The sequence below is a fragment of the Arvicanthis niloticus genome, chromosome 3, assembly GCF_011762505.2.
Source record: "Arvicanthis niloticus isolate mArvNil1 chromosome 3, mArvNil1.pat.X, whole genome shotgun sequence".
Taxonomy (NCBI): Eukaryota; Metazoa; Chordata; class Mammalia; order Rodentia; family Muridae; genus Arvicanthis; species Arvicanthis niloticus.
Window position 1 is genome coordinate 46369713 of NC_047660.1, and position 19235 is coordinate 46388947.

Below are 19235 nucleotides of genomic sequence, written 5' to 3' on the forward strand. Positions count from 1 at the left end.
TGACTGGTCATATTTGGGTTAGAGATTTAAATATCTCCCACTACATAGAGAGGAGTGTTCGTCCACCCAAAACTGCTGTTTGCACACTTAAATGTTAGTAAGTTGGTACCTGAATCTACTTGTCCCCAGTCAGCTTCTTCACCTGTGCTCAGTGACTGACATTCTGGTAAAAAGAATCCTTACCCTGGTTTTATATAAGGTGCATGTGGCCTTAGACTGACACTTCCAATGGCCTCATGCTATAAGGCCTAAAATAATGATTTCCATTGTCTATATTTTAAAGGACAATAAGGGGGCTGGAGAGATGGCTTAGTGGTTAAGGGCACTCGCTGCTACTGGAGACGACCAGAGTTTAGCTCCCAACACAACTCAGGGATCCAATGCAGTCTTGTATCCCCAGGGTATCTATAATTGTGGTATACACTCAAGAAGACATATTCATACATAAGTAAATGACAGTTGTAAACCTCATTCCCTAAATTTGAGTTCTTACACATATATTCAACAGTGTCTGAAACAGATGCACACAATATTTGAGATCTGGGAGGAACTCACCAAAATGAGATCCAGTCATGACTGTGAATGGTGCATTAAACAATACCGTTCACTTCTCTTCTACACTTTATCCTAATCTTGTGTTTCAAGTAACTGTCTATATTATAATCACCTACAGAATGTGTTACATATATGTGTCGCCTACCCAGCTGAATCAGAATCTCTGGGTACTGGCTAAAGGAACTGCATGCTTACTGGGAATCTAAAGATAGACATGAATCTAAATCGGCACCTGAGCCAGTGTTTCTATCTCATGGCAGTTCACGTTGCTTCATGCCATGGTCTCACACAGTATTGCCTAGATCACTTTCCTAATTCCTACATAAAAGTCTTGCTCTAGGGCAAGTGGCTCAGGTCTGTAACCCCAGTTCTTAAGTGAGACTGAGACAGGAAGATCTCAAACTTGAGGCTAGTTTGTGCTGCATAAACTGAGTTCTAGGCCAATCTAAGGTACATGGCAAGACCTTGACTCATAAAAGCAAATACTATAGTCTCCCTGTAAATGTTTCATACACAACCAAGAACACACAATGATTTGGCATGTCAGAAATACGACATCTCAAAAATGGATAATGTAAATAATTGGTGTCTGGGTAACTAAGCCATATGGGAAACAAAATCTGTATACATAGCCCAAATTCAGATCTTATGTCAAGACAAATTAAGACTTTACATATTTACATATGTCATGGAAGCCAGAAACCAGAGTGACACATTTGATGGACATTAAGTCACATATAGCAAACAAGTTACTATGGTTTAAATCATAAAATGTTGCCCAAAGGCTCATGTGTTACAGTTGGCTGCCAGCTGACGGGCTTTGGGGATCAACTAGATTATAGGAGCTCTAATGTCAAGTGGATTAATCCATTCATAAATTCATAGCCTTGATGCCATTACTGGGAAGTGGTGGAATCTAGGAGATAGAGAACTGAAGGAAGCAGGCCAATGGCGAGGTATCTCTCATCCCAGCCTCTTCCTCTCTTCACTTTCCAGCAGTCAAGTAAATCACTTTCCTTCACCATGCCTATCCACCATGATATGCAGTCTCTCCATGATGCCGACCCAGGAGCAAGAGGGCCAAGTGACCATGAACGGAACCCTGAAACTGTGAAACTATGACTGCACAAGACTGGGCCAAAACAGAACTTTTCTACTTCAGGTATTGACTCAAAGCTACAAAAGCATGTCTAATATGCTCGCAACACATAACAGACAAATGGATTATCTCAAATATACAAAATCTACTTAACATCAGTAAGAATGGTCAACAAAGTTAAAAAATATAGTCACATACACACATCAAAGCACACACTCAACTTCTACATATGCTCAATAAACAAATGAAAGCCTTAAGGACTAGAGGTGTGGGTGTCTGTGTCTGTGTTTTGTAGGTAGACACAGCAGCACTCACAACAACCACAGCTCTAAAGCTCCAAGGATAGCCCTGTATTACACTGTGCTTCTACAGAGACCAGAATACTTGCTGGCAGCACAGGTGATTTTAATTTGTCTTTGTGCTTTTTTATAGCTTTCTAGTTTGTTTTGTTTTTCAGGTTTTTTTTTTTTTTTTTTTTTTTTTTACCAAAACAGCTCTTTTTCTAAGATGATGCTTGCTTCATTCAGCACTATATAAAACCTATAAAAAGATGCTTGTCTGCTTTGGGAACTAATCATGAATAGTCATGGTTTGCCTTTGGTCTCTTTCACATGCCCATCTTGATACCCCCAGAACCATCACCTGCAACTATTTGACTACAGTCTCAACTAGTGGGTAATCAATTCCTAACAGATATTTGTGACCTGATTCCCCAGGGTGGGGAAAAGCCATACTTACACTAAAGGTTCTAAAAGGTTGGCTGACTGAGAACTTCATGATTGCAAAGCTGAAATGTTGTCAGATCCATAGCCAAATTGTCTTTATTTTAAAGCCCTTAATAGTCTTTCACTGCTCACCTCAATGTCTGACAAAACATTCTTGGGACTAGCAGGTAAATTATTTGGAATGTGTATTAACACCTCTCCCTTCCACCAACTCAAATACCATCAGATAGTAACTAAAATAGTAAGATTTCCTTATTTGCTGTAATCCAACCATTCCCAGCAATACATTTGAGAAGTGCCTGGTGACTTTCTTATTCTTGTAACTACATGATGAAATTGCATCCACATCAGAACATGAAACAACCTCCATTTGTGGGCTAGGGTCACTCATATTGGCTCAAAAATAAACTCTCTCATTCCCTTCTGAGGCAATGGACACATGAATGAATGTGTTCACTGATAACCAAAGCCACAAACACATCATCCACTTAAGCTTGCTGACTTGTGCTACTGTACTGGGGGGTAACTAGACTCGAGGACTCCAGAGATTGACAACCTCAAGTGTGTTGAGTTTGAGCAGGAGGCATGCGCCTCTCCTGAGTATTCACTTACAGCTGACTTGCACTTCCAGTGCTGACATTCTCACCAACTATGATGGAGCTATTCTTGGCTCTACTGAAAACATGATCAGTGGACTGATGATCGTCCGTGAATAGCTAAGCATTTGGAAACCTTTATAAAAATCTTATAAGACATTTTTATGGTGTTAGATCAAACTTAAGTTGGGAATGACTATGTCTAAAATTTTATTTTCCGGTAATGACTTTTATTAGATTCTATCTAAGAATCAGGTCAAGACAGATTAAAATTTTAAGTTCTAAATTTTTTTGAAAAAGCTATCAAGGGCTGGAGGATGGCCCAGTGGTTAAAAGCACTGACTGCTCTTCTAGAGGTCCTGAGCTCAATTCCCAGCAACCACATGGTAGCTTACAACCATCTGTAATAGGATCTGATGTCATCTTTTGGTGTGTCTGAAGACAGCTACAGTGTACTCACATACATTAAATAAATACTTTAAAAAAAAAAAGCTATCAAACTGGTTTACACAATGTACACAGAGCACCACTGGGTATGATATAGTATAGTGTTTCATATAAAAATGCCAGAATGCTTTTCAGCTTGAAACAACATTAAAGTCCTCATGGATGTTGTGTGACACGGTTCCTGGGGAGACACAAAGTCTACTCAGTCCAGATCACAAACTGATACCTGGCTAAAGTGAGGATGACACCCAAATTCAACTTAGTGAACCAGTGGGATTTACTGCAGTAACTTACAAGAGCAAAATTGACTCAAACCAGCCTCGTCCAAAAGCCCACCAAAGCATGGGTGGAGGCTCACACAAAGTGGAAACCTGCAGCATCACACAGCCTGTGGGAGCCCACAGCTGCAAGGGTCCTTGCCAGGCCACTCAGCTGCTCTGAGCCTCTTCTAGGCAACTGGCTGATGATCTGAGTCTGTCAGCAGTCATTCTGTTTACACATGCTCGGGGAGGAGAGAGGAGCCTAGAGAATCTGGTCAGCTTCAGGAGCTCCTGAAGCCTTTGACTTCTTTACTTCCTGAGCTGAAGGAGCTTTCCTGAAAGATGGGCTGTTTGACCTCACCTCAAAACAGTGGTACTCACCTTTCCCAACGCTACAACCCTTTAATACAATTCCTCATATTACCGTGAACTCCCCCCCCCCCAAAACATAACATTACTTTCGTTGTTTTCTATAATTTTGCTACTGTAAATATCTGATAAGCAGCCCCTGTGAAAAGGTCAGTCGACCTTCAAGGAGGTTGTGACCCACAGGTTGAGAATCTGTGCCTTAGCACATCCTGTGTCTTATCAAACTTCCAAGATGAAAGGTTTTTATCTCACAAGAAAATTGCTACACAAACTAGATGAGTTTGGCTTGCTTCTTTTCTTGTAGTCTCATCCACTAGCTATCATCAGGACACTGAGAAGTCCAACAAAGAAATAGAAATACTAAAACGAAGGAGAATGCAGGGATGGGGAGGACATAATCTAGAAAAGAAAAAGAAAAAAACCTATGGAAAGTCTCAGGAAGAGAATAGACAAGAAAAACAGAGATTATCTGAGCTTGAAGACAATGTGGAAGGACTGGTCTTACAGGGGCAGACAGTAATAAGGTACCAGTGGGAATTTCAAGATACACGTGACATTCTAAAGACACTAAATTCATGGTTGGGGCAGAGGGGGAGAAGACGCATCCTAAAGGCTACAGTCATTTTCAAAAGAATTCTAACTGAAAACTGCTCAGTTAGGAAAGAGGTGCCAGTCCATGTCGAGGGGCCATTAGGACACTGATCAGACCAGGCCAGAGTGGAGCCTCCCTTTATTTTATTACAGACAAAACACTGAATGTGCAGAGCAACGAAGTATACTGAAAGCTCCAAGAGAGACACACCAATCACAGATAAAGGCAGGGCCAACAGAGTAACAGTGAATTTCTCAACAGAAACTTTAAAAGCCAGAGGGCTTATAATGATGTATTTTACACTCTAAGACAATCCTGAGTTGTCAATCCAGACTGCTATAACCAGCAAAGCCATCTGTCATAACCAAAGAAAAAATGAAAGCTTTCATGATAAAAATAGACTAAATAAATTGTGACCACTTAAGTCACCTCTACAGAGGTATGTGAAGGAATGCTGAGAAAAGAAAAAAATCTACTGGACCACAAGAAATAACTATGCTAAAATAACAGTTAAGTGAGAGGACAAAAATATACTCTGAAAAGGAATCAAATAGACTTTTTTAGTAACAACTGAGTATTAATGGTCTCAATTCCCCAATCAAATGCATGAGTAGTATGGTGGCTGGTCTTGGTGGTCAACATGACTATTACATAATCCACAAGAGAACAGTACAGACCACCAGCACGCTGAGACAATTTGGAGTCTAATAGTTCTTTGGTTTGGGGTGTGACTGAGTGCAGGCTAGTGCCTGAGCAACTCTTAGTGCCAAGGTCAGGGTGACAGCATTTCTAAAGCCAAAAACCACACAGACCACACCACATGAACAGTGGATGAGGGGCAGAGGGACTTTGCAATATTAGTTTCAGCAGAACATAGCAGTTACTCACACAAATGACAATTTTGATTCATACCTTTATCGGTTACTTCAGTTTATGTTTAGTTGATACAGGTATTACACTGATTAATAGTTCTGGACCTTGGTCAGGGTCATGGAAATCCTAAGTATGTTGCCTCGGCAGATGTGGCTTTGGGTAAGAAATGGAATCAAAACCTTAGTGACCTTACTTAGTCCCTTCAACTACACCTGGAATCATCTAAAACATAAGTGACTGGGCATAAGTGACTCAGCATAAGTGACTGCTGAGCATGTCCTTGACTTGAGAAGACCCACCCTAAATTTTGGCCACATCTTCTCTAAAAGGATATTTAAAAGGAAAGCACTTTGTTTTTTGCTTTCTGCCTGCTTGCCTTCATTCTTGCTGAGCAAATCCATCTATCCTGCTGCTGGATATTCCTTCGCTCTATTAGAACCTAATTCTTCAGGACTCCAACAGAGGCCAAGATCTTGACTTTTCTGTTGGGAGACAGCCATTAATGGTCTAGGTGGATCACAGCTTGTAAGCCATATATCTAACAAATCCCATATATATTCATTCTATTAGTTCTGTTCCAACCTTCTTGATGCTGCCACCCTTTAATACAGTTCCTCATGTTGGGTGACCTCCACCATAAAAATATTTTCACTGCTACTTCATAACTGTAACTTTGTTACTGTTATGAATCATAAAAATAAATATGTGTGTTTTCTAAAACTCTTAGGCAACCCCTGTGAAAGGGTCTTTCAACTTTCCAGGGGTCACATATCATAGGTTGAGAACCCCTGGAATAGAGAAAAATTCAAAGCATTTTTACTAAAATTAGAACAAGACAAAGTACCCACTTTCTCCAGTCTTAATTCAATATAGTACCAAAGTCCCAGCTAGAGCAATGAGAAAAACTTAAAGTGAGTAGAACAAATAGAAAAGAAGAAACCAAAGTATCTCTATTTACAGACTCTATACACAACACTATAGAGTCTACCAGAAAACTGTTAGAGCTGATAAACACTTTCAGCAAGTTACCAAGATATAAAACTAACATACAAAAATCAAAAGCTTTCCTATACGCCAAGGGCAAGTATACTGAGAAAAAAAATCAGGGAAACAATTCTATTCAAAATTACCGAAAAACAAACAACAACAACAAAAAACCAATAAGCCTGGGAGAAAGACCTCTATAATGGATACTTATAACAGTGAGGAAACTGAGGAAGACATTAGAAGATGGAAAGACCTCTTATGCTCATGAGTTGATAGGATTAATAACGTGATAATGGCCATCCTACCAAAAATTATCTACAGATTCAATGCAACCCTAATAAAAATTCTAGAGACATTCTCCACAGAAAAAATGTTACAATTCATGTGGAAGCACAAAAGCCAAATAACAATATATATACATATATATATAGTGTTAGATATCACCATTCTGATTCTCAGGACTGGGGCCTCACTGTCTCGACTATTCTGTGTCACTGTGGACACTGAGTGTATCCAACCCTGGGACTCAGATACACGCTTCATTACCCCAGCTCTCCTCAGGCTGTCACTACAACTTCTAAATCAAACACTACTGTCTTATCCTTTCAACTCTTTACAATCAAAACTTAAATTTAATAGCACAAACTTCAAACTTATTTTTTTAAAGACTACACATTACAGAAATCTGAAATTTGATTACCACACACTTCTCTCACCACTGTCTCCACAGGAAAGGGCACGGTTCTCGCTCTCCTCCTTTACTCTTGGCCCCCACTGCTGAACACTTAAACTCCATATTTAAATTTCTCTCTAAATACAATTCTTTACCAGATAAAAACATCTCACCAAAACAAGCTTCAGTGTGCTGCTTGAGCACTGCTTTGTTTGGGCTCTTCCTTCCCAACCATGTGCATCTGCTAAAAGTACTATAATCGAGGAGATTTAGCATCTACCGAGTAGTAGTCAAGTGCTTGCCTGGCACAGGAGGCCATAAATCCTATCCCCAAAGTCACCCATGCAAACACACTTAAAATGTGTTATATTCTCCATAGAAACTACAGTAATGTACAGGGCTCTACCTTAACTGTAAATGTGAGATTTCAGGTGTCAAAGGGGTTTTTAAGTAAGCAGTCCACAGGGCATCCCCATCTCATACCCCAAAATTCAAAGGTACAAATATGCATGTAAAAGAAATAACAGTATGTAGCAGACAGTAGAGCTGTGAACAAAAGACTTTTAAAGCTTTAGAATATATACTGCCATGTCCAGTTGTATGATCTATAAATTGGCTCCTTAGACCAATTAATAAAATGAACCCCTGTTACTTCAAAAGAAAAAACAACATTACTCCAAATTACATTGGGAAACTTTTATTAACTTAAACTGGCATTCTAATTTTGTCCAAGTTCTTAATAAGTGCCTTTTTTTTATCAACCTGCAGGTGTTTTTACCACCACAGAATCATGAAAACTTGCGGTTATCATTGTCCTGTAATGATTAAAACGATGTTCAAATAATCAGCAAGTTACTTCTCTAACTTAAAAGATATTCTGAGGAGTGCTTCCAAGTTCTGTGTATAAATAATGATTGATACATTTAAGAGCCATTTGATGCTTAAGATAAATATTTCTTATATAAAACATTGCTATAACACACCATTGTCCTAATGAGGCTGTTATTAGATATATCTTCATACTAAAGAATAAAGCTTTATCTTTGTAGTAATTTTATTTATAGGACTCTTATCAATGAAGAACTTCGTATCCAACACCAGAAAAAAGGCATACTCCAAGTGACATTCTGTGGAGGAAGCAAAAAAGATGGCTGCAAGAAAAGAGACCACCGTAAGTAAGTTTCCATCAGACATTCTTTATATAAACAGTCCATTTGGAGCAGCAGAATCAAATGCAGAGCAAATGCTTTCAAAGGTATGTGTGCCTATGTGGTGATTACATTCTCCACACATTTAAAAGAAAAGGGACACTAGGAGATACCACAGTATAATAAAGAATTATAGCACATCAATACCCACAGCCATCCACCAAGGTCTTTCTCATATTGGCAACTGAAACTTCACATCCACATGGGCTTCTTTGGCTAAGGTCACTATTTCAGAGAGCTTTACAACCTGAAAGAGAGAACAGAGCATATCTGTATGTTCATAAAAAGGTGAGCCATTATAAACCAAGGCAAAAGAAACAGACTTGTTTCCATTTAAAACACTAGGACTATTCTGACATTGATACAAGTCACACTATAGTCTAGTAAGAACTGTCACTTAAAAGACTGTCAAGTTTGACATTCTTCATAACCTATAATTCAACTAAATATGTTCTGATAAAGATATATAACTAAATGTCTTACCTAAATTTTACCTTGAAGACACAAACAAGGAGTATCTTTGCAAAACACCCCATAATTCAAAGCATAACTAAATAAAACCTACCTTGAAAAAGCTTACAAGCTTAATGTATTGGGGTAGGAGTTTAGGTATAAGAACTGCTGGCATAAGGCCATGTTTTTGTGAGATAACAGTAACCAACAAAAACTCCAATGCTCTGTATGATATCTACCTGCTTCCATACAAAATGTCATACAAATTAGACATGTCTAAAATCAAAATTCAGCTTCTCTCCAAGGAGAGTAGTTTAAAAAAAAAGTAATCTGAGGTTAGAGGTATATGACTTTAAATGAGTAAATTTAGATAGCCTATTTCTTCATCTATACGTATGGAAATTTTACCACCAGGAAAATCCTTGGGGGTGGGGGAAGCATTGTCAACAGTCAATACAAGAAAATTACAAAGGCCAGAAGAACATGCTAACCAGATGATACCCATGGCTGCAATCATTAAACCCAGACTGAGACTATATAGGATCATAACATAGTACTTGTCAAGCAAACTCCAGAGGAGGATTATTTTAAAACAGGAGAGCTATCATTTAAGAGATATAGTTAGTGGCATATTACCCAACTGCAGTGCAAACAGTTTGGCCCCAAGCTTAACAAAGAACCTAGATGGTACAAAATAATTGAAGAACTTTCACAATCAGAACACCCATATTCCATTTAAATAATAGTCATTTCTTTCCATCATCATACTAATTTGCCTTCATATATGTGATTGAGAAGTATAAAATGCTACACATGGGGACTTACTAGCTAATAATAGATGAGAGAAAAATCATAGATTAGACCAGATTGGATATAAATTGACCATTATTTAAGATAGATGTATAAGAGGGTTCTGAAAAGGAATTTGTAAATTCTCACTGCCTCCAACCTCTTCTGCACTGCCCAGTTTGAATCTTCCTCAGTTATGTTGTTTTTAACTTCCCACTTGCTGACTACCCATCTGGATCCTTGAATAGACCTGCTTTTCCTTGATGCATGAGGCTGAGGACAATCCCCCACTGCAACGCCATCATAACAGTATGTGTACCTATTGCTGTCACACCCCAGAATTAAGCCTGCTTTCCTGAAGCACTAATATTACTACTTGGCTGGCTCATTTTAGAATCTAAAGGTATCTAGATCCTTTCCGCACTAAAAAAGTATCCTTGGGTCATTAGAGCCCACTTACCATTTTAGCTGCTTCATCCAAATCATCACAAGCAAGAATTTTAAGACCACTGTCTGCTATTAGTGCCTTAGCATCATCAACTCGTGTACCTAGAAATGATTTATGAAAATAGAATAACAAATATATATACACACACACACACTCACAAAGCATTTAAATCTTTTTCTCACTATAAGAGTTTCAGCACAGGAATTTCTATAATTTAACACAAATACTTAACTTTAAAAAAAGTATTCTAAGAGCTTGAAACTACCTTGTGAAATAATTTGCTTTACCATATCCATGGTAATAAAAGCAAAGCCAGAATCTCAAATAAATCACCACATCACATTACACAAAGCAGAACTTCAAGTATTTTGCCCAATGTAGTAAACTCTTAAAAAAAAAAAAAAAAAAAAAAAAAAAAAAACCACTTTGTGAAACCAAGTAGTGGTGGCCCACACCTTTAATTCCAGGCAGGGGCAGGAGGATATCAGTGAGTTTGAGGCCAGCCTGATCTACAAGTGAGTTCCAAGGTAGCCAGGGCTATTATTCAGAGAAACCCTGTCTTAAAAAACAAAAACCAACAACAATGACGTGTGGTGGTTCAAATGAGAAATGCCCCACAAGCTCATGTATTTGAACATTTGGTCCCCAGTTGCTGGCACTATCTGAGGAGGTCACAGAACTTTCAAGATAGAGAGCCTTGCTAGAGGAAGTATGTCGCTAGAGACAGGAAATGAGACTTTATAGTCTCATCTCCCTTTGCTGTGACTGAGATATGAGCGTCAGCTCTCTTCCCCTCCCCAGTGCCTCTTCCACTGCTGTGGACAACCTTTCCCATAGAACTGTAAGCCAGAATAAACTGCTCCTTAAGGGCCTTTGATCAGGGTATTTTATCACAGCAAAGGAAAATAACACTTTTCAAGTTTTGTGTTTAATGCTTTCATTGAAAAAAAAATGTATCTATTTACAAGATCAATTTTTAAATTAACCTTGCACCTCACAATTGCATCATTCAAACAACTAGAAAGGACTAAGATCATTGACACTCACCTTGTAACCGTACCACTACAGGTATTCTAATTTCTAAATCTTTTACTGCCATGACTATTCCTTGTGCAATAATATCACATCTCATGATTCCTCCAAAAATGTTGACCAGAATAGCCTGTACCTATTAATAAAGTATTAAAAAGAAGTTAAGTATTTATCCTCTTCTCCCAAAACGGTGGAATATAAAGATCAATTCCTTGTAAACAATTTCAGATAAAACCATTATTTCCTTTTTTTTTCTTTTTTAAGATTTATTTATTTATTTTATATATGTGAGTATATGTAGCTGTCTTCAGACACACCAGAAGGGGGCATCAGATCCCATTACAGATGGTTGTGAGCCACCATGTAGTTGCCGGGAATTGAACTCAAGACCTTTGGAAGAGCAGCCAGTGCTCTTAACCACTGAGCCATCTCTCCAGCCCCCATTATTTTCTTTTTTATCTCACAGTCCACTACCACCAGGATTTACAACCACTAATTTCAATACCTGGCTTATATTTGTTTTCTACTGTATCACATACAACAAAAACCTTGTAAGTCAGTCTTCTTCCTAGTGCCCAACACAACCATCTCAGGTCCTACCTTATGGCTCCGTCACAGCAGACATCCCCATTGTATTCATCCCCTACTGTTCTCTTCACTTCACCCTACCAATACAACTAATTTTGACCCAAACCCTGGTCATAATAGCTCACAACTATGTCTCCTCTGGCCACAGCCCCTCTAACTAGTCACAGCTCATCCTTTACACGCTGGCACTGCCTGTCCTCGAAAGGTCTTCCAGTAGCTGTTTCAGTCCTTGCTCCTCTTCTTTAAACTGTGTGCCCTGCACATCAGCCCACTCCTGGCGTGATCTTACCTCTTCCAGTTTACGCTCTCTCTTTCAGTGGCTTTTTTATGAAACTGAGGGGACAGGTTTTAGTTTCCTCATCTCTCTAGTTCCTAAGGCCTCAATTTCCCCAAATATGCTGAAGACTTTCAAATCATTATAAGTAAAACATCCTGGGGCTGGAGAGCAGTTAAGAGTGTCTGCTACTCTTGCGGAGAACCAGAGCTGTTTCCAGCACCCCCGTTCAGCAGCTCACAAGCACCAACAACTCCAGTTTCAGCAGCTCCTCTTCTGGCTTCTATGGGGATCCACATGCACACATGCACACACACACACACACACACACACACACACACACACACACACTATGTTCACAGCCAAGTGTTTATGAGGTAGTCACCACAATTCAAGCTCAGCACATCAATTTCAAAATCCTTAACCATTGCCTCTACAGTACAATAGGAACCAACACCTACTGTGCCTCATTTTAGCTGAATTTGTAGTTTAAAAAAAAAATTAATACATGTGGTAAATAACTCTGTAGGACTCCAAGGGAAAGACAGTACAAATCTTTTTTTTAATTCTAAACAGGAAGGAATACTCTTCCATCTTCCAGTATTCTCTATTACTTCCCTTTTCCTAAAGTCTAATGCCAAAAGAACTAAATATTGTCAGCAATATCAACAATATTTATTAATGAACAAAGTATTCTTGGGCATGTATATTTTTACAATTCCAGGATTTTGCAATTAAATAGTATCACCAAGACCACTTCCCCTGTGAATGGCTCCCACGCCAGTTCACCAGAAGCATTAATGGTATCTTTATGTAATTTAATCTAATGTCTTCACTGTTTGCTAAATTTCAACATTAATTCCGTCAAAAGGTTCTAAACTTGTTTTCACTTAAGATTTCAATTCTTCTTTTTCAAACTTCTGCAGTACTTTGAATTTTAATGCTGAACTAGCACAATGACGGTCTATCAATTAATCAAGTTACTTCTCACAACTCAAATCCTAGCACATAAGCCCCACCCTTACCTTTTTATCTGAAGTGATAAGTTTAAATGCTTCTGTTACTTGCTGGACGGTGGCGCCGCCACCAACATCAAGAAAGTTGGCTGGAGTCCCCCCGTGTAGCTTTATTATATCCATTGTGGCCATAGCCAAGCCAGCACCATTTACTATCAAGAGGGAAGATGATTTGTGTAAGGGACAAAGAAAACATACCAAGATGCAGAAAGCCAATATAACATGAAAATACAGTGGGTACCTAGACAGCCTATGGTCCCATCGAGGCCAATATAGTTAATATCTGCATTAGCTGCCTCCTTGTCCCTTTCGTCTTCCTGGCTCCAGTCCTGAAGATCAAATATCTTCTTCTGGCGATAGGCTGAATTTGAATCAAAATTGATCTTTGCATCCATGCACAACACTTAGAGGAGAAATGAAGAAAATAATCTAAATTTTATGACAGATGCAATGAACTATCCAATAAAAACATGGTTTAGTATAGGGTGAAAAGCACATTTTAATTTGTTATTTATTCAAAGAATTTCAATTTATGTTCACAATGAATTCAAATCGCTTCTTATACAAAACATAGGAATGAATGTTAAATACCCTAAAGTTACTTTTTCTGCATCCATCCTGGCACAAGAAAAAAAGAAACAAAGAAACAAAGAAAGAGAAAAAAAGTTCCTCAAAGATATTACACATTGTTTAAGTTTTTCAAGAATGAACTGTAGTATTCTTAGCTGAAATTCTTTCCCATGGACCCCAGATACTACTCCTTACAACTCAAAGAACTGTCTTCTGATAAATCTCAAAGCCACTCCCCACTTTTATAATGGCTACTCCCCACTGACTTGCAAAATAGTGTTAACACTGATGGAGCTTCCTCTCAAGCCCACAGCTCCTCCTCATGCTTCCTTCTTAGCAGCAGGAGTTCTGAAGACTTGAATTCGGGAAGCAGAGGCCAGCAAACTATGGCCCGTGGACCTGATGACTTTTGACTATAGACTTGTGAACTGAGAACTTGATTCACAGTTTAAAAGATTAAGTAGAAAAGAAGAAAAGGGGAACAAAAATAGTAACTCCCAAAAATCCAAGATCAGGAATGGTTGGTAAAGCACTAAATACTTAGGAACCATTAACCTGTTAAACTAGTTGTCCCTAACCTGTTAAACTAGTTGTCCCAGTGCTCCTACCATTCACTCTGACACCCAGTCCAACTAGCTACTACCCTTGCAGGTTTTTTTTGTTTTTTGTTTTTTGGTTTTTTTTTAAGGTATCACGTGCATGTAACCTAGAACATAACATATACTAGGAAAGTTATATACCTGATCTACATCCCAACCCTTGGTTGTTTGAGACGAGGTCTATTATGAATCCAACTCAAACTCCTCCTCCAGCCTCCCAAGGAATTACAGGCACATGACTGTAACAGGAACAGCGGGAGGTGGGGCCACCTCAGTCACAAAAGCTTCTCCTGCAGGAGGACCTAATTGAGGACTGCCTGAGAGACCAAGGATTGCTGGCGCAGACAATGCTAGCCAATGGGGAACTGCTGTTTAGAAGAGATGCTTTCTTGGAACCAATGGGAGAGTGGATGGAGGGTATTAAAGGAGCTTGCAGCAGTGTTCAGATGAACTTGCTGTGGTGTTTCTCACCTGCTCCTGGAGTCTGTGTCGTTGACTCTGCACCGTCTCACCTCCATCCCCCAAGGGGAGGTAGGGTCGGGCAGAGAGCAGTCCAGGGCACAGGCAGCACGTGCCACCATGCCCAACACAAAGCAGCTCTTAGAGGTTGCTTCTCCAACTTCACTGTTCATCAGTTATCCCTTCCTCAGTACAGGGTGTGAACATAGAAGCTAAGTTTGGCACAGGACTCAGAAGCTGAGATTCTCAACTTAGAAGAATAGTTGGGAAAGTTAAAACTCTCAGTTACTGTCTCTACATCCATCGCTCCACCCCTCATGACCTGGCTGATCAAGATCAGAGAAGTGCAGGGAGGTCGGAACTTGGTTTGGGCTGAGTTATACCTTGACAGGCCCCCAAAAAGTAAACACAGGCAATTGGGTCTTCCATACGCCATTAAATGTTTTCCTTTATAAAAGTTGCTGTGGTCACAGTCTCTTCACAGCAATAGAAACCCTAACTAAGACAAAGACCAACAGGAACTACAATACTCCATCTTAAGTGTTTAGACTTTGCTGTGTTTTAACTGTAACTCTCTAAAAAGGCTTTTACTTATCCTTTTTCTAAACCTAATATTCTCCAAACTCAGTATTTTCTCTACTGTTACTTTTCATACCTTAAGAAGCCTTGAACACATACCTTCCTTTCCATTTACTTTAACCTTTTGACTCTTGTGCCCAATTCTTGCTAGGTTTGCTACATGAGTGTTTACTTAGCTCTGAAATAAGAAACTTATGACTGGAAAGAGGATTCAGCAATTAAGAGCACTGACTGTGCTTTCGTAAGACCAGATTCAATTCCCAGCTCCCACATAGTGGCTGACAACTCTAACTACAGTCTCAGGGAATCTGCCTCCCTCTGCTGGCATTCCCAGGCACTGCACACAAGCAAGAAAGAGCAGAGGCAGTGATTAACTCAGTAAATGATCCATCCATCATGTTACATTAATGTTGATAAAGCAAAAATATGACAACTGTCACCTTTTACTTTCTACATAAATTGCATAGTGATGCACTGTTGCATAATTCCTAGACATTTAAATTTACATTGTTTATAAAAATGCTTACCACTTTTGATAAGTCTTCTTCACTATAAGCACTACATACTTGATGTGACTTCTGATAAAAACTGAGTAGCAGGGGCTGAGAGGAAGCCTAAGTACAATGTACTGTGCCTGGGGAAACTAGTAACTGACCCTGTAGTGGTGAGTTTTGGCTATAATGTTTTGTGCACCCAGTAGGTCAAGTGCTTCCAGCCACCAGCCCAGGAACTCTTTGGATTTGCAAATGAAGGCACACAAACAGTAGCTTATTTTTGAAATGCCTTGGCTAACTCAATGACTGGACACTCCTATATCTTCCCCTGCTACCCCAGGCCCAATCAGGGAAGTGGCCAGTGGCCACTTACCCAAATTCTTACAAGGCTCGTTGGCTCGCTCTCCTGCAGCTCTCCTCTTCCATTTCCCACCACATCCTGGCAACCCTCCCTCTCTGTCCCCTGCATCCTAGCCCTCTCAACTCTAAGGGTCCCACCCTGTCTCCCTTTGACCATGCAATGGGCACTGGAATCTTTACTGACCGATCAAAAACCAACTGGGGACAAGGACCTTTATTTTGTGTTTGGAGATGCAGATTCCTGATTGAATCAAAGCATTAGAACCAATCTTCAACAGACTAACTGGCGAGGGTTCTCCAGGCTTGAGTTTACTGCTGCTGCTGTAAATGTCCTGAGAAGCTGAAGCCCTGAGGCACTTGGGTCTATAAATATCTTACTACTTTCAAAGTAAGGCACAATAAAAGATGTGAAATCCAAACAATATAATTTATAAGGCTATAAAAAAAAAACTTGTCCATATCTGTGAGAAGCAGTCCAAGTTGCCCTGACGGAAACAATCCCAACTCTGCCTCGAATTCATGATGCAACTCTCTATGTAATAACAGCTACAAACTTCTAGAGTCACAGAGCTCCAGCTCCTCAGGTCCTTCAAGCTTCACTACATTTGGTCTAGGGTTCCAGAAGCATATTTAGGCAGTTTATCATTGATTATTTAGAACAGCTTAGTGTCACAGTTTAACTTCACTTCACTACAGAAATTCCTGATTCTGTGTTAGACAACATGACTGAGAATAATCTACTATGGGAAAAAATGCTTTTCAGGATTCATCTAACACTTTCTCCTAGCAATGAGTACATTATTTACTAGAAACTTCAGGAAACAAACATCTGAGATAGCCACAGGTGTGCCTGGAGACCAAGGGAAAACTAGTTGAGAGTGGTAACAGTGGCCTCAGTACCCAAGTGAGATGCCCTGCATCCACTCCAATACACCAGAGTTGAGAGCCGAGGTCACAACATCAAAGGTTCAGATTATCACCATTTCTGGCCCATTTTCCTGTTCATACTCACTTCTCCCCATTGGGTAAATAACAAATTATCTGCCTAATACTCAGATACTATAAACACATCATCTCTTGGAGTGAGCTACCTTGGGGAACAAGTTATCTGCTAATCCAGGGCAAATTCAAATTCTGTCCTACTGAGGTTTAAAATTTGAGTAGGTAGATTATCTTAATCTGTAATTGAGTTGTCAGATCCAATTTAACTAAATTCTGGCAGAGGAAGGAAGTAATCACTCAAGGGTCTTTAGGAGATTCTAATGTCAATGATGATAAGCTATTTAAGCAAATCCCTTCATTTTTTTTCCTTTCTTTTTTTTTTTTAAGCAAGGGTCTTGCTATGGAGTCTTGCTTGACCTGGCACTCACCATGTAAGCCAAACTCATCGAGGACTGCCTGCCTATTCCTTCCAAGTGCTAAGATTAAAGGCAGGGACCACTATACCAAGCACTACATACTTTTTATGTTATCCTGCTTTTAGACATTGTTTTCCCATTACTAAAAAAAAGTCTCTTAAGTCTCCATCTTTCAATTACACAGTATACTTCATCGTACATGGTAGATATTTCCTACAAAACTACACAAAACAGTAATTCTAAATTTAGTTACCAATTTTTTTTTAAAAGACTGCTATGGAAATTTCTCTAAGTTTATACTAAATATTTTATGACAACCATGTACCAGTTTACAAAGAGACGAATACATTTTAATGAATACTTTTGGAACTAAGTATATACCTTCTTAAAAAAAATCTGTCAATCTATAATGCTAAAATTACATTCTACATTGTTTTAAGTTTCCAATGGAAATAAGTAAATACATCACTGTAAAAAAAGAAAAAAAATGTAGATCTGGTAACAAAGCCCAAATTCAAATTAATCTGTCAAATAAAGCCTTCTCTCTTCCATTACACTATGCTTACAATCTTCTGCTACAGCTACAGCTATCTAAGGTCTCCCCTATTCCTAACCTCCTGCTCCCAGCACAGCATACACATTCCCTAGCAGAAATACCCCCCGCATGCAGCTATTAGAAATAAGGCCTCAGCTCTACTGATCGCAGGTTTGGGGTTGACAGCACATCTCTACAATGAGCCACATGTCCTCAGGCAAGCCTGAGTCTCACAGTCTATAAGGCAGGGATAATATCCAACTCACAGAACTACTGTCTATGTTAAACACATTAAAGAGGACCAAATTTGTACTTACAACAGAACCTGGCATTGGTATGTTCTTGTTAATGAAAAAACATATTTTAAAAACTTTTTTAACTATACAAACCTAAGTATGCTTAGAATATGTTAGTGAGGTCAAAATTCAAAACTGTTTAATAACAAACATAAATGGCAAACTGCAATGCACAAAAGGCTTTTTTTAACTAAGAAAAATAAAAAACAATATAGAATTAAAATCTATAGTAAACTCCAGAGTCTCAACCTAGTAGAAACAGTGGCAAAGATCTCACTCAAATCATCAACAGTGACTAGAAAGATGGCTCCATGGGTAAGTGTTTGCTGCACAAGCATGAGACCTGAGGTAAAGTGCTAAAAAGCCTGGATATGGTTTAAAAGCACCGCCTATACTTTAGAGGTTCGTCCTGCACTTAGGAGGTGGTAGGACCTTCATTTAAGAGGAAAGGCTACTACAACCAAGCATTCGAGAGTGCTGACACCTAAACAGATTAACATGCTTCTTATGGGTATGTTGGCTAGTTTATATGAGAGCAAGCTGTAATAAAAAGAGCAAGCCTGCACTCTGGATCTTCTTGGTGTCCTGTCCTCATGGTGTGACTTGTCAGTGTGTTCCCATCACTGTAAAACCATCAACCAAGAGAGGCTCTCATCAGAAGCCCAAACAGCTAGCCCTAACCAAAACTATCAACTAAATAATCCTTTCTTCTTCATCTTAATATGTGGTGCATCACCTACTGCAGATTAGATCTCAGAGTTACTCCTCATAACTGAAAGCTCATATTCTGACCAATGCATCTTCCCATTCCTCACATCTCAAGCCTGGTCAGCACCCTTCTAATTCTTCCTATGAGTGAACGTAATTTCTTATCTAAGTGGAATCACACAATTTTCTCTTTCTATGTGTGACTTTTTCACATACTATAGAATACTCCACATAAAAAATAATCACATGTCCATAATCAGGTACTTGGGTGTGATGGGTCAGGGTACCAAAGA

The 19235-nt window shown here is 39.2% G+C and overlaps 1 protein-coding gene across 3 annotated transcripts in view; it reads right to left on the bottom strand.

Annotated features, from left to right (window-relative positions):
• Positions 1-7857: 7857 nt before the first annotated feature.
• The window catches only part of Sucla2 (succinate-CoA ligase ADP-forming subunit beta), a 35121-nt gene continuing 23743 nt past the window's right edge, over positions 7858-19235 (bottom strand). For 2 of the 3 annotated variants that reach the window (XM_034498489.2, XM_076930732.1), the window contains 5 exons: positions 13226-13387; positions 12994-13136; positions 11122-11242; positions 10087-10175; positions 7858-8631 (listed from right to left, as the gene is read on the bottom strand). In XM_034498489.2, coding sequence (XP_034354380.1) covers positions 8557-8631; positions 10087-10175; positions 11122-11242; positions 12994-13136; positions 13226-13387 — 590 coding nt within the window. In that variant the 3' untranslated portion in view covers positions 7858-8556. The remainder of the gene's footprint in view (positions 8632-10086; positions 10176-11121; positions 11243-12993; positions 13137-13225; positions 13388-19235) is intronic. The other variant, XM_034498488.2, reaches the window with a different exon arrangement.